Raw genomic sequence first — 16,722 nt, forward strand, 5'->3', positions numbered from 1 at the left:
TTTCTTCTGCTTTTAAGAAGGATTCTGCCCTACTGCCAGAACTTGCAGCAGGAATGAGTAGGCCTTCCTAGAAGCGGTGATACAGAAAGGTTTAAATTTAAGACCTCAAACCGCATCAGCTCAGGTAAGCTTAGAAAAGACCTTAAAGAGGTCTACCTTCCCACTTTGGTGAATTATATGGGCTAAAAGTGGACAGACCAAGCTTGAATACTATGCATACTACTGAAGTAAAATACTTTCTTTCTAAACAGAGCTGGCAGACAGGTATGCACAATTGAAGACAAAAACAACCAAAGGAAAGTAATTCACTGTAGAGATGTACGTACCTACACAAAAAACCCACAAAAGAGACATAGCTATAAGTCCAGAAATCAGAGGAAGGCAGGACTCTGTACTACCTACTTCACCATGAGCCAGCTACAACGAGTGGCTGCTGCCCTGTTGCAGGGTGAGAACATTCACTCCCTACAGCTTCGGACAGTATCACATGAATGGAGCTTAGAGACAAATCCATCTTTATTTAGAACCTTTCTACAACACGTCTTTGTCACAGTGTCAAGAAAAAACAATATTTGAAAGGAAGTAAGCTGTAAGGTACCCCGACATAAAAACACGGACAGTGCTGGCCTGAAAGCAGATAGTATTTGTAGATAAATAAGATACGGAAACACTGTTCTTAAGCAGCAGACACAAACTTCCAGTGTAAGAAATACAGTATCACCTATATAGTAGTAGCAGTTATAATAATTTAAATGTAGAGTTTTAAGCAAAGCTGTAAAGAACTAACACATACCTGAATCTGTCTTCAAATGAAACAAGAAATAAGTGTACCTCCCTTACTAAATATACGTGGCAAGGCTCTAAAGAAGATGCATTGTGTTCTGTGTGGGAGAAAGAGCGGGAAATGCCTTTTTTTTTTTTTCTGTGGCCATCAGAAAACCCCAAAACTTTGAAGTGCAAGTTTTTGTATATATTTGACGAGTTCCCTATGGTAGTCATAACTAAAAATTATATTAGAATATCTGAGGTTGTCACACATGGGCCTGAAAATACTTCTAAATGGCAGTAGTTAAGTCAATGGTGAGTTTCTGCTTTTTTGAAACATCAAGTTGATTATGCTTGTTAAGATATGGTTACACATTGCATAGCAATGCACAGTATAGTATATAGCTACTATGTGAAACGTACATATGGATTATAAATATGCACACCAAGTAAGTGGCAAATGCAACTCAATAATGAGACAGAAATAGCTATATCACCAAGCATATATTTTCAGAGAACATGGATACTGACAGATATTTAATAAGAAAAAAAGAGTAGTTGTATGTGGTGGAAGAAAAGGAGTTTGATTATTTGACTGCCACATACTTGTGATTTTATTAACTGCCTGTATCATTGTTTCTCTAAACAACCTCCCCCAAACCATAGCAGCTATTTGAGCCTTTGAAACCTGGCTCTCTGCTTGAGACTAGGCTATAAATCCAGTTATATAAATTGAGCAAGTCAAGGCAAGGTATGAAATAGGAATCTGAAGAAGAAAGTGTGTGCCTGGAATGGCATCTTTTCTCCAGCCACATCACTGATGAAATAAAGATATTATCTCTTTCTTTAAATCCTATTTCATTCATATTCTTATACTAATATAGCACACTAAGGACCAGAAAGTAAAAAGGTATCAATGCTTATTTTTAACAAAACTTACAATAAATGTAAAATAAAAAGTCTATATTTTCAACAATAAAGAAATATTTACTCTTTTGTCAAGCAAGTATTGATAACTGTACTCAGTTTCATTCTCAGCTAAATAATAATCCCTTCAATTTAAAAACTAAATGCATTCAGTTCTTGCTTAACCATCTGAGGAAAAAGAAGAATGAATATTAGGAAAGAAGTCAAAAAGATATGCAGAGCCAAAAAATGCTTGCAAGGACAAAGTTAACATCTAAGCAGAATTAGTTACGTATAGTAGGAGGAGAAAAAGATGTATATAGAAATTGTATCAAAACACAGTAACAACATCAACAGCGGTCTGAGGGACACAGATGTCAATAAATCAGGTGAGTACATACATAGCCTATTTAATGAACAATATCGTCATTCTGAATACACCTTTTGTAGTATCCAGCTTGGGGGGGATAAAAAAACTTCAGCAAAACATATCAATCTGAAGTCTTCTGCATAGAGGCAACATCAGCATGGCTATTTACTACTGGCTAGATGAGCTAGAATTCAAGAGCCAAAAAGCAGGTAACATTAGGATTAGGGACTTAGTAGAATACAGGCTACCTCAGTATGCTAGCGATTATTAAGAATTCTATCTACCCACTGGAGAAGTCAATCTTACGCTTCAGGACATTCATGTGGTTTGACTCTGCCATTAAAATATACTGTTCAGGGTGGGGTTGGGGAAGGAAAAAAGTATTTCAGAGATGTAAATTAAAAGAAACTTTTGGTTGATATTGTCATAACCAAAAAACTCCACAGTAATAACACCAGCGATACACATTTATTTTAATTATTTTTAAAGAACTGCACATCCTACACTTCACACACTCTCCTTTTATGGGAAAGTTTCCCAAAGAGCAGCAAAAATCCTATTCTTCAGAACTGTTTTTGAGAAAAGACAGAATTAATCATTTTGGAATACACTTTAGGAAAAACTTGTACTGGCAAAGATGCCAAATGATCAAAACTTTCTCCTCCTGTAGCTTCCATGGTTCCTCAAGGCAATAACAAAATAGGGCTTGACAACAAAATTAGGGTCAGTGTATGAGTCACACTGCAGCCGATTACATATATAAACTGCATATAATTTCTTCACAATTTTTCTGACAGGGCTATTTTTAAACTATTATAGCAACTACCTTCTAAGTAACAATGCACTAAAAAAATATGTTTGTACATTTAACAAAACAGAAAGGAAGGAGACTACTACCCTTCCTTACTTTAACACATCTGAAGAAGTTACATGAATCAGAAAATTGTTACTGATGTTCAGATAAATTTTGAAAAACAGAATGCTAGAACACTCTTAATATAGCAAAGGGGAATTCCAGATATAACACCAGAAAGATAATGTTTCCTTAAAACATCTTGCTTGGCTCGTGGGGGTTGTGCACACTGTATCAGTTGGGCCAACAGCACCTCTTTGACTCTGCCTATTCCCCCATAGCTTTGATCCCCTTTCTTTCCAAGTCCCTGCAAGAGTGTTTAAGAACCAACTGCCCTCAAACGCTTACTCTGCAGCTATTTAAAACCATTATAAGCTCAGCAGGAAGGGGGATGGAAGGTAGATGCTGGAACACAGGTACGCAAAACACCTCAAAGATTTTTGATCGTAGCAGGTATCTGTCCCTTCTCCTTTGAAAGATTCTCAGCAACTTGCACAGAATCTTTCAAAAATGGAGGAAAGGAAGAGTATTTTAATAAGAAAAGGGAAATATATTGTTATTCTACTGAGCTGATGTCTGACCGGTATCCCAAACAAACTGGTAAATGTATACAAAGACACATGTAAACATTTCACTAACCAGATAATCCCACAGTTGTTTAGGCTGCCTTTCTTCTAATTGAGGTAACCTCAAACTATTTTCTAAAGGAGTGTTTTGGTTTGAAGCAGCAGTGCTGTTCTGAAATTAAACTTACGGTCAACCCCACTTATCCAGGCACTGTGCTGGTTTGCAGAGGAGTCTCGGTGTGCATGGACTTGTTCTCTTTTAGAAGAAAGTAACCAAGAAGCTTCCCTGGAAGTATGCACCAACGTGCTCTAACCTTTCACATCTCCATTACGGTCTGAATGGATGACTAATCCTTTGGACAGTTTTGTAAGTCTGTTCTGACACAAAAATGACCTGCTTTGAGCAGGGATTTGACTAGAAGACTTCCAGAGATACCTTGTAGTGAGCTATTTTATGGTTTTATGGAAAATACCAAAACTGCACACAGTGTCAATGCAAGCATCATGGCACTAACTGATTTGATGCTATTATTTCAAATTATTTGCTAATGTAAACATAGATTTCCATGTCCAATAATCTTACTTACCAGCTTTACATTCTGATTTAATACAACACAAATTACTCTGGGTACTAAAGAAGTTTTCTGTGGCAGCATAGATATCTCTGCAGGTTTCTTCTCGAAGGTAGATTAACCTGTGCGATGCTCATTGTCGCCAAAGCTAGACTGCTGCAGAACTCAAGTTAGCTTCTTTCAAGTTAGCTCAGATATTTGCACACCACACTGATAAATGCAGTTAATATGCTGCCTGTGTTATACAGGATGAGGAACTAGAAAATCATAATGACATGTACAACCTGAAAAAAACACTGTCAATCATTAAGTGGTGGAAATTAGCTTTAAGCTTGATATTATCATCCTCTCACAGTGGTTAATGATATCCATTATAAACCAGAATTAATTCCAATTTATCTGCATATTCATTAGCAGCTCAGTATACAACCTCTCATCTCTAGCTATGTGATGATTTTAAAATATGCTCAGTGCTGTCATAGTGATTCTACTGCCTCAGTATGAAGATGTACTTCTTATTTTGTCCTCCTCAAAAATGGTAGGGGGAAAAAAGCAAAGAGAGAAAATGCAAAGAATGAAAGAAAATTGAAGAGTCATTCAAAAGTTGGAAAAAGGCGAACTGAGATGATCTGTGCAAGTAAAAAAAAAACCCAACAAACCCTTACAACAAAATGGTGTCAACTTTCCCAGAATCATAATTAAATGAGAAGGTTTGTATGTCTGGCATCTAAATATTTCCACTTAAATCTTATTTCCTAAGAAAATTAAATTTATAAGATGTTTTCTCTTTCCACCCATTCATCTGAAATAATTTGTCAACCTTTGTCCAGATTCAGTTAATTTTGCTAAGAAGCAGAAGTCTTGCTAATAAGCAATTTTTAAAAAGCTTCCTCAAGAAAAAAAGAAAAAAGAAAAAAAAAGAAAAAAAAAAAGAAAAAAAAGAAAAAAAGAGACTTCCACAACAGTACCCCAGTCATGTGTTGAAATGTGAGTGAGAAAGCAGACACTGCGGGTATTTGTGTGAGGACTAGTGAAAGATGGAAGTCTTTATGATGAGAATATGCAAACAAGCTGACAAAACTCCCTTGGAAGCTATGTTTCCTTAGTTCTACTGGTCATGGAATAATTTCTTTACTGGGTTCACTGCTGCTGCAACAGAAATATTTATATCTTAATTAGCCAGAAAAATCCAGACAGTGAATCCTACCACATCTGTTCCATGTCTTCTTTCCAGCAGAAGTCGGAAGATATTAGCTGTAATCTTGTTATCTTGGACACCTTGTCCAAGGCCACGGTTGTCATCCTGCATAAGTCGACGATCCATGATCACTTCCAACTGACCTGAAAGAGCAATACAAGGATTATACTGGTAACAAGAATATGTAAAGCTACTAGTAAACGTAAAAAAAATACCCTGAAATATAACTTAAAGAATCACAATTTTTCTGTTGCATATGGAAGAGTAATAGCAGATCAATATTGTTAGGACTGATTATGAAAACAGTTAATACCTTTGGGCTTTGGCTGTTTATAACCTTCCAAAAAATTTTCACAAGATTTTCAGAAGAAGGTACTGCAAATTTTAACATAAGAGTCTAAATAGAAGTTTCACATGAAAAGTTGTTACTGTTAACTGTTATTTTTAACAAGGATACTTGGCACATCAAGCATCAAAGAGGAGAATCACCCCAAGTAACTGCAGCTGTATGGAGAGACCTTCTGTAGAGGAACTGTCTTCATCTTACACTCCATAAAAGACTGCACCTCCCAAATGTATTTTTTCCTTTTTTTGTTTTACAGTTGGAGGCAGAAAGAAAAACAGGTAGGCAGTATGAGTATATAAATACTCACGATCACTCCTTCTTGTAAGGGTATTTTCACTTGTGGGAGCAGGAAAGAACTTTGCACCAGATGAACGCTGAGTATGAAGTTCTCAGTTTATACTGAACTGTAGCATTGCCATTCAGAATAGCTCTTTAAGTATGATGTTAAATCATGAATAGCCTTATGGAAGATAAAGTTCATATCTTTTCAAGTTTATATCTCCAGAGGGAAACCAGTTTGGGGCACGTAATTAAGGCTGTTACAGTTTTTGCACACTGAATCTTCAAACAAATGTACTTGTTTCCTAAATAAAACTGGAAGACTGAAGCACTTGTTTCCTAAATAAGAAATGCACAATTTAAGCTACTAGAAAAGGCTGCTTAGTAAGGCGGTCTCTTTTATTCTTCTTCAGTGTTCTACAAATACTTATCCAATTTTCCTAAATACTTGTTCTTCCCTTCCCTCAAGTAAAAACAGATTTTAGGTATCCAGGACAGAAGTCAGATGGCAATGAGTAAGAAACAAACTACCATTTTGAACTAGGTATAAAGCTAGGATTGTGCCTCAAATTGATGGTCTTTGTGGATCACTGTATGGACTGACTGACAGGTATGCTAACTCTCTGAAAAAAACTAGAACCACAGTGAGAAGGACAAACCTATGATAAACTTTGACAAAAGTTTTCAAACAAAACTTAGAAGATCTAGATCCAAAACTACCTAACCACATTTCCAACATTTTTTAAGAAGCTAAGATAATGAAGGCTGACAAAATAAAGCTTTATTATTCTTAAGGCGATTGTGAACAGCAAATACAAACAAAATGATCAGTGCTGCTAAAGTCATAAAAAACATTTCAAAAGTGGGTCAAAGATTAAAAGAAGATTGTTTTAGGGAAAATTCTGGCTTATAAATGGTATAAGTGTATCGCATGAGGCTTCAGGACATAAGTGACCTCTGCTACCCCATTAATTATCCATCAGACTGCAGGGAAGTCCACCTCTGAATGACAGTGGTGCATCCCATCTATCTGGAGGTCTTCCCTGGGGCATGGAGGATAATCCACTAAGTAGTAAATTAGAGTAGAACTGGACAGAACCTACAAGGTGGAAGATGTTCATCACCTAATGTTAAAAAATGATTATGCACCCAACACCACAAATTAGAAGAGAGATGGTAAATAGGAATAAAGTTGTGGCATATGTATTTTAGAGTTTTTGATCAAGTCTCTTACAAGCTGATGTTGAAGACTTATGACAATACATTGAGAAATCCTCCTCCATACTGCTGAGATCATCTGACAGCGTGAGAGTTAACTAACTGCTGCATAGTAAGGAACCTTTCTCTAATCCTGGGTTATGCTTTGAGACACACAGTCTCAGACGCACAGATACACAGCTACTGGAGGTGCTTGCCTAAACTGTAACGTTTTTTAATTTTCTTCCAGGATCCCTTTGAGATCCTAAAGGGCCTTCAAAAGAAGTGTCATGAAGCATATGACTTTCAGCAGCCACAGAACCTTCATCTTCATTTTTGTTCTCTTTTAAGGAGTCCAACATGACCTCAGGACAAAGGTAGTAAACACAGTCCTTTCATGAAATATTACCTAATGATAACAAGTCAGATGAATACATTCTCCTCTTTTATAGTAGGCACAGAGTAAATATTTCATATTGCTAACTATCTCTTAACCTTGAGTGACATAATAGAGTTTGCCAAAGAGTGACATAGTTAAGAAATTAATGCCATGACCAGGTATGGGATACATCATTTGCTCTTTTATTTAACTGGAGTAGGGCAAAAGCCTCTAATATCCTCTGACTGGGTTGAAACCAATGCTCATAGAAAGCCAGCCTCCTGCAATATGTCAAACAGTGCCAGCCTTAACGTCCCTAACTTGAAGACAGAGAGTGGGGGTCTCTGTGGACTTAGATGTTGCATTATTCCGTGATGCAGAGACTATGATTGTTAAAGAACAAATACAGACACTATTACAATGTAATGGAGCCTCTGCACACTAATTTAGTCTCCAATACCTATGTAACAAATGCCTACAAACATTTGGTAGTGTCAAGTTCATTCACAAGATCAGGCCAAAGGGAATTTGGTTTCTAGCAATGGAAAGCATGAAAAAAATGTGGTTTGGGTCTTATATCAGGTGGTCTTGGAACAAAAGGCTGATATTTCCACTATGGCTTTATTAAAGCATCAGTCTATAGGCCAGTGTTAACTCTTTGCCCTAAAAGGAATTACATTTGTTAATACTACCATCAATCTAGTGCAGTATCCACCTTTTGTCAGAATAGACATTAATATGACATTTTTCTGAAAAGAAACTGGGAAGTAGGTTTTGGCACAGTTTCTGATGGGCTTTTTTTCTTCTAAGTATTCATTCCGTTGTTTTTCAAAACCGTGTAAATTTAAACTCACAATATTTTACAGCAAGAAATTACACATCTTAAATTATGAATTATATACCTTATTTTGCCCACTACTTGCTAGGTTTATTTGAATGCCTCCTCAGCAGTATAGACTGAACTGACCTCTGTTTCCATCCTTCCAGGTCATTCATCACAGCCTTCCCTGCTGTAAGGGACAAGACTGCGTCCCTTTTGGAATTCTTAATAAGAATTGATTTTTCTTGTCAACATATTCATCAGCTCTTTGAAAGTACTCCATTAAATTTGTGAGGTATGATTTTGCTTCAGAAGAAGTATGTTGATTCTTACCAAGGGTCATTTTTATCCTTTATTTCACTAATTCTACTCTTCAAAAAAGCTGCTATTGTTTTCTTTTACAGGAATGTTAGGCTGTACTGCGTATACCTTAAGACTAGTGCTTTCTACCCTAAAGCAAACAAACAAATCAAAAAACCTGATCAGCATCACATTATCCATCTTAAGCCCTCTGCTACCAGAGCAGTACAAAAGAGAACAAACCACTTAGTTTTGCTGTTTCATCCTTGAGTTCCATCAGAGTTCTTGGGTGAAAAATACCTGGTTCTGACATTTTGTTGCTCATTTTGTTTTTTCATAATCTCTTTCCTCTGTTTCTAGTTTGAGGCAGATTTTCTATTGAAGATGACAGGATCTCACGTGGAAACAACCTCCACCTCCTCCCTTATGGACATATTCTAAAACTTGTCAGAGTTGGAGAAACGTATTTCCTTTCTTCAAACGCCAGTAGGTATGGTAATCTCTGAATGAACTATTTCAGACAATCATGAAGGACAGGCCTTTATAATATCTATCATCTTATACTTACCATTTTTCAAGCTTGCAACACCTAGAGACTGAGCTGAATGAAGCGTCAAACGAACGCCAACATCTTGGATATAAGCCATTGTAGTCATAGGATAGATATTTGCTTGAAGAGGCAATTTGCTCATCGTCAGTCTGGGCTGGATCTGCAGTATGAACACGAACTTCAATAAAATACGTTCTTTTTATGCATTTAAATTTCAAAGACCTTTTCAGACATTTATCCCATGTGCTTTAGAAGTACTGACTGACAACCGGCACCAAAGCATTCACTCGACTGTATTATTTAGCTTTTTGGAGATTTATAGCTAAAATTACCACTTTGGAAATGATAACTTCAATGTACTTTTAGATCAAAGAATATTTAAAAAAACCTGAAAGATTCATCAAGGGAACCTACAAAAAAAAGGAATAATCACAGTTATAGAATGAGAGAAAATTTTTTCTCCTCTAGAGAGCAAGCAGTGAATAGATTCAAGGTAGCAGAAAAGGAATTGTTAGTTTATAATGGGAACTTTATTAAAGTGCTAGTGGAATTCTTGAATGGTACATGACAAATGAGTAGTAGTATTAAAATTATTTTCATGTTTAAATATTCACTTTACTGTCTCCAGCAAAATGCAGTATTACACACTAACTGCAAAAACAGTAGTCTCTTACTCAGCAAGTATGGTTTTCAATGTATTTGCAAAACTATTTTTAGCAAGGAAGGAAGGTAAGAAAATTTTCTTTCTTTTGTGCATGCTGCAGAGTCCAAGTTAAGAAAATAGTCATACTATATTTCATCAGATGCATTACCAATAGAACAAGCTATTACACTCCAAAAATACATCACTTATTTCCACCACAGCAGCAAGCAGTTGTTCTCTAGGTCTGAACTGCTGGACCTTATGCACATCTAGCGTTGTGCTACCCAAAGGGCTCTAATTAATTAGACAAGGCAGAGGGGAAAGAAGGCATGCAGATATACAAGCAACTACATGGTGGCTTGACATAACTTGCTGTATTACAATTCTTATGGTAAAAAGGATATACAGGAATATTTAACAAACTCCTTGAAAGAAAACAGTTGCTATTTCGTCTAGTTTAAATCAAATTTTCTAACGGATAAATTTTTAAAGCTTTTTTCCTTTTAAATGATTAGTGAAGTTTAACATGAGAGTTTGATTAATATGACTCAAACTCTTTACAAGCAAAAGTATTAAGACAGTCAAAAACTGAGGCCCTAGGCTTTTATAATTAAGAGACAATAATTACCTGATATCCATTAAGATCAGTATAGAATCTATTTTGACTGTTTATGTCAGATGAAATTCTCATTGCAAGCTCACGATTATATTCTCCTCTAATATCCACAATATTGGAAACTTCAAGAGACTGGCCTTCCAAACCTACATGAAAAAGATGCATTTAAAATCTCTCAATTTTTAACAGCCACTACCACAGAACACAGTAACCTAGCTTTCCCCTGCTAGTTTTCCTTTTCTGTTATGTCTAACCAGATATTTGAAGCCAGTTCAGTTATATGCCATATGCAATAGTAGTACTTCTAATTCAGTACTCATTGAATAGACAGTCTGAAACCTTCACTGAAGTAGAACAGAAGCAATTCATAGTAAGAACCAACGTGGGTTCCAGTAAATCAGTAGGAAACAGCTCACAACTGTTAAGTGCTGTCTTTAGCAGCAGCTAATATGCTGGAACAAGACCTAGCCATTCGCTTCTCAACTTGTCTGTTGCCATTCACAGACAAGAATGAAGTTACCAGCTTCTTGACAGCAACTGTTCCGCTAAGCAGGAAACTGGTCAGCTGTTTTAACCAAAACAGGGAGAATTGTCCTTAAGGACAGTGAATTAAGAAACCGCACACTGATATGACCACAACCAGGACACAAGTCTTTGTCGACAGGGAAAAGATGTCTATTTATTAAAAGAAGGATTAAGTATCTGAAAATGCAGACAGCTGTTCAGTGAGATTTTTTTCTACAGTGCCTGGCACTGAAAATTAAATACCTTGAATAATAACCTGACCTTTTCAAACAGTTCGAGACACAGTTTGGACTGGAATCATACCATCATTCAGCATGACCACTTCTATCCTTTCTGTAGTCTAATGGGACTAACAATTATGAAAAGAATTCCGCCAAGCAGAACAGAGATATGAAATTTCTCTTTGTAGTGAGATGAAATTACATTGTGCTTGTCTGATGGATTGTAAACAGAAGACGGTGGAAAGTGAGGGACTGATTAACCAACTTAGTCCTTTAAAACCTGAAGACAGTATTTAAAAATCTTAGATACTAAATACTTTTTTTTTCCCCAACAGTTCACTGTATGTCAACTCACAAGACCCAGAGGCATGCTCATCAGTTTGGGCTCCTGAACTGTAGGATCTTTTGCAGAAGGACAAAATACCTTCAAATAAAATTCCTAGATTCCTAAGCACATAGACAGAGGTTAGGACAACCTCTTTTTCTTTCTACACATAGAGTTTTCAAATTTTTTTAGCAGTTCTGTTTAAGAGCATGTTGGAATAGTTTCCTTAAGGAGGTCTTTGTCAAATTCTGAAACGCTCTGAACCTTTACACAATGGAATGCTGGAAGTGTCCGCCTGCTTCAGTTTTTATGCTATTATTTAGTATGTATACTGCAGTCAAGGTTGTGATTTTGTCACCTGAATGAGGAGGATGTCAAGCTCTCTATTTGTTTCCTCATCTTTTTTAAAATCTGAATGCCACCTGCAGCAGTACCAGCAACTGTTAAAAAGTTAACATTTACCAATGGCTATTATGCTATAGTGCTAAACAAAAAACATTTGGTTTAGGTAATTACTTCTATTTTCCCAGACCTCGTCTGGAAAAAGTGGATCTATACGCTCCACTTTTGATGGTCTTAGTCATAGATATTCCAACTATTTTAAAGTAGGACTATTAAAATACAAGTACATTGAACAAGGATACAATATTTTAGTTTACAATTTTAAAATGACCAGACCATTTATTACTCTCAGCTCTTTTGTATTGCATAATTTGAGTTAATATAAAAATATAATTATGAAGATAATGAAACGTAAGAAGCTTCTGATAAAAAGATTAACAAAATCATGCTGATAACAAAAACAGATGCCAATGGAAAATCACTCATTCGTCAATTACTGAACAGAGTTGTCAAGCCAGAGTATTTTCTGCTCAAAATCAACAGAATTCTAAAGCCAGAAGTGGAAAAAGCAGTGTTTTACCAAAATTGCTGCAGTAGGACTCGGAAGTAGTGTCCAACAGTTGGATTAGTCACATGATCAGGCTTGCCACTTCCTGACAAGCAGGTAGGTTACAACAGGAGTATCAGGTCTTCATTTAAAAACAAAATGTATGTATACACATACGCATACTTATTTCTCTCCACATGTTTTGTTACTGTACATATCTAGTAAGACTTCAAGATACCTTCTTTTAATTGATGTAATGCTATGTAAATAACTTCCCTTACAAAGCCCAGGGAACAGACCTCAGTAAAACAATGATGCATAGTCATCAATTTTTAAACTTTGAAAAAGGCCATTTCATATGAAGAAATTAAAATAAAAACACACCATAAAAGAAAACAGACAAAACATATAAAATAATTGCATCACTTTTCCTTGAAAAAGCTGGAAACATGGTACAGGACTTCACCATGATGACTGGATACTCAATGCTGTAAGTATTGAAACAGTGAGATGAATTAAAAATTGTCAAAAGAAGAAGAAAAAACCTAGATAGTGCACTGACAATGAAAGATAAACTTATGTGTTAGGAATTGGCAGGCAAGTGATTTTCACTGACAACTTGTTTTCTGTGAACTGTGAAATGGAAGTAGGCACTTACTAGCAAATTAAAGAAAAAGGAGTATTACGAAGAAATCCATTTTAAAAAAACCAAACTACCTCACCTTAACCAAAAGAGACACTTTTCAGGCTTTTTCCCTCCCCTTCACTACAATAAACACCCTCCTTATATAAGTTCCCTCCTTGCTAAGAAGTTTAATTTACTGAAACCCACAGAGCAAAGTAACTTTTTTTTCACATTTTTGGCAACCTAGTACATCTTGACCTCAAGGTATCTTTTTTTTCATCTAAGCCTATTTTACATATTGGTCACATAAAAACAAAAAATATAATCTTGAATATAAACGTTTCCTCAGGATCTTCAACAACAAATTACTGTACAACATCTTGGTTTGTATTCATAAGGAACGTGATCTAGAGTTTGATCTAGAATTACTGTATCAGATGAGCTGGCAACTGAACTCTGATCAGTATATGGCATATGGGTAAACTCTAACAACTTCAAACTTCAAAGTATACACTTATACCATAAAAAATGAGGCATCAGAATCGATTTTAGTTTTATATTTTATATATTACAACTAAAAAAAAAAAAAATCAAAGAGACCAGTTCTGTGCGACTGTAAAGTAGGTATTGCTGGGAATACTATTTTTGAAACCTAAAAGGAATAAGGAAAAGAGCAAGGGAGACTTTCAAAGCACTTATAGCTCCATCATTTGTTTTTGAAGTGTTTAGAAAAATAATTAAAAATATGACAAGTAAGATTTTAAAAACCATGCAGACAATTTTGATACCTACAGTAAAAGTAATGCTAATACAAAACATGTTTAAGTTCTGTCAAGTGTTGAAAATATTAGCCAATGCTTCTGTATTTCAGAAAAATTCCAGCAGAGTAAATACAAATAGATGAACTGAAAATGTATGTTTCCTACTTCAATTAGAAAAAGATACACTTAAGCATTTTAAGTCAAGTTTCTACAGGAAAGTAAGTTTATACAATTGCACCATAATTTCCTCCCTCTTTTATCTTTTTCACTGGCCAATTTAATCATCAAGTTTGGAAGGGTACAAAGTTCCCAAAGTTACTGTTTTCTTAGAATTTTCTTGGAAATCAGTAGTTGAACAGTATAGAAACAACAAATGAAAGCCCTACTGAAGGAAAAGCAAGCAAAACTGGTATGAAGTTGTGTCCTAAGAGTCAATAAGCTGGTGTTCAGTGCTGGTGCCTCTCAACAGACACAGCCCATTCTCTCATAAGCTCTTCCAAGCAGATAAAGTACATAAAGAGGAAGCTCACAGGTAACTAAAGCATGCCTACAGTTGTGGAGTAAACCAGATTTCACTATTAATGCCACTAACAAATAACTTTATATTCTTCGTGACTTTAGAGAAGATATTGTACCTCCATCAGTAAGTTTGAAGCTATGAAAGAAACTACATTTTTACATCATTGCCAAGATATTTCTAAAATTTTTTTTCTCATTTTCATAATTTACAGCTACCTACAGCATTCAAATGACCCAGTGTTCGGGACCCCCTTGTAGGTAATTTATACTATAAAATTTTCTAATACTGAGAGGTATCTCCAACAAATCTGTTGAGTATAAGCATGCCAGCTTAATGACTAGCACGATGCTCAGAAAGGGATCATGGTGCACTGGACCCAGTAAAGACTTCAGTCTGATGAATTCTGTACTAGTTCAGAAGTGCATTTAAACATTAAAAAGTCAGGTAGGATCCAAGACCGTAGTAATGAAAAATAACTGCTGAGAGAGACAGAATTTCACAACTCTTACCCTGGACTTTATACAGTCGCATGGTATGTGTCACGTGGTGGAAAAAACATACAACTTCTGAGAAAATCCTTCCATGAGCAACTCTTATGATAGGTGGATCTGTAAAAATATAAGGCTACAAAAAGAAAATAGAAAGTTAGAATAATTATTTTGAAAGTTTTGCATAAAAGTAGTGTCAATAAATCAAAGTATTTAACAAATATTAAATAGTCTTTTAATTTTTTTAAACTGTTCTATATCTAAGTCTAGTCTAAAAACTGGGAATTAAAAAATTACTCCTAATCTGAAATTCAGCAACTTCTCTTCAGAGCCTCACTTTTCCTTTAGCTAAAAAATTAGGATAACCCTCACTACATATCTCACAGGTATTTTATGAGGATTAAGGAATACAAGGCCTACAGACAAACACAGTAATGTATTAATATTGCAAACATCTGGATTGAGCTTTTTTGCTAGCAAAATTAAACTTGGTAACCAGTAATCAAATACTGTAGTTTCATAATCTGTGGCAGATGGTTTAATTGTCTGTTTGGTTTGCTCACAGATTCCTGTATCAGTGGTACACACTGCATGAGGAAAGCTGTGTCTACACTGTCTTGTGGATCAGTTTGCATATCCGTTTGAAAGTGAAAGAGGAAGCTTTTTCTTCATCAAAAGCAGCTACCATTGCCAGGGGAGCCCCCTGAAATGCAGAGTAGAGCTGGGAACCATTAAAAAACCTCAAGAGGGACATTGGCTTCTTACTAATGTCTCTCAAAGACTAGCAGAAACTTTGAATATCCACAGTCAAACCAAAGAGATGAAGAAAATTATTTCCCATGTAGTCACAGTATTTTGAGTCTCGGCTAAGCAAAGAATGCTGCTTTTTTTTTAAACAGTTGATCCCAAACTGAACTGTATACACTATATAGAAATATATGGATGGCTACAAAGGTAAAAATGAGTTAAATATTAAGCGTGTACAAAGCCAAAAAAGAAAATACAACACATGCAACTACTACTATAGAGCAACAGCAATAAATAGACTTCACTCAAAAAAACCAAAAAAACCCTCAAAAAACCATGTTATTCAGAGGGATCTAAGCAGAAAGCTCTTAGAGGGTGGCTGTCCTCCTGCTGTATGTAGCAATGTCATAAGAAGGACAGAGCATGCTCTTCTCAAGCAAGGAAACCAAAGATCAAATGTATCTTGAGGAAGAGAGGAAATCAAGATTACATCAATACAGACAAAATATGTCAGAGAAGAACAAGTACAGGTACATATCATCCAATCTTCTTTGAGCATATAATTATATGTACATTCACAGAGAAGATTTCAAGAAGTATTGCATAAAAGAAGAAACTGAAAGAGACCTTCAAATTCTTAAAAGCCTGCCTTTCTATTCATATATTCATTCTTAAAGCTTCAGACAGAACACTGTTTAATAAAAGCTTTGCCAGAGCTCCAAGAGGCAACTCTACAGCTATCAACTACAGGAATACTTTGTACAGGAATTTGGTAGAGGAATCATAGTTGCTTACACTTCGGTAAGATGGGTTGTTTTAGGGAGAGAGGGATTTTTCTACTGATCATCTTACAGCAATGTTTCACTCAGTTAATCAGTACAAAAACCCAAATGAGGAAATAGTCTTTTGGACTTCACAGTTGACATGAAAAAATGATGGGATCCTTCCAAGGGGTCTCATCTTGTCAATAAGACAGACAAGTGTTATCTATTATGCAAAATCCATTTGCTAGCTGAGAAATACAGGAGTATGGTATTACGAGGGCATGGAAACCAGGCAAATTAATATGCTGGGATAAAGGAAATCTGAAGACTAGAACTTAAGGTTAGAATTTGAGCTGGCTTTTGGGCTCTCTTATTTCCATGAAAAACTGCCAATATCTGTTTATGTAGACTGAATCTTCCCCTTTCTTCTGGCAGAAGAGATCGCTATCTATCTGCTTATCTATCACACACAGGTAGAGAAGACAAACTCATTTAAC

The 16,722-nt window shown here is 35.7% G+C and overlaps 1 protein-coding gene across 1 annotated transcript in view; it reads right to left on the reverse strand.

The window, feature by feature from the left end:
- The window catches only part of MAN2A1 (mannosidase alpha class 2A member 1), a 153,400-nt gene that overhangs the window by 15,131 nt on the left and 121,547 nt on the right, over positions 1–16,722 (reverse strand). Inside the window, exons 16-19 of the mRNA XM_009284206.2 lie at positions 14,736–14,850; positions 10,373–10,506; positions 9,120–9,261; positions 5,240–5,373 (exon numbers count right to left, since the gene is read on the reverse strand). Coding sequence (XP_009282481.1) covers positions 5,240–5,373; positions 9,120–9,261; positions 10,373–10,506; positions 14,736–14,850 — 525 coding nt within the window. The remainder of the gene's footprint in view (positions 1–5,239; positions 5,374–9,119; positions 9,262–10,372; positions 10,507–14,735; positions 14,851–16,722) is intronic.

Source organism: Aptenodytes forsteri, unplaced genomic scaffold (genome assembly GCF_000699145.1).
Source record: "Aptenodytes forsteri isolate BGI_AS27 unplaced genomic scaffold, ASM69914v1 Scaffold69, whole genome shotgun sequence".
In the NCBI taxonomy this organism is placed as follows: domain Eukaryota; kingdom Metazoa; phylum Chordata; class Aves; order Sphenisciformes; family Spheniscidae; genus Aptenodytes; species Aptenodytes forsteri.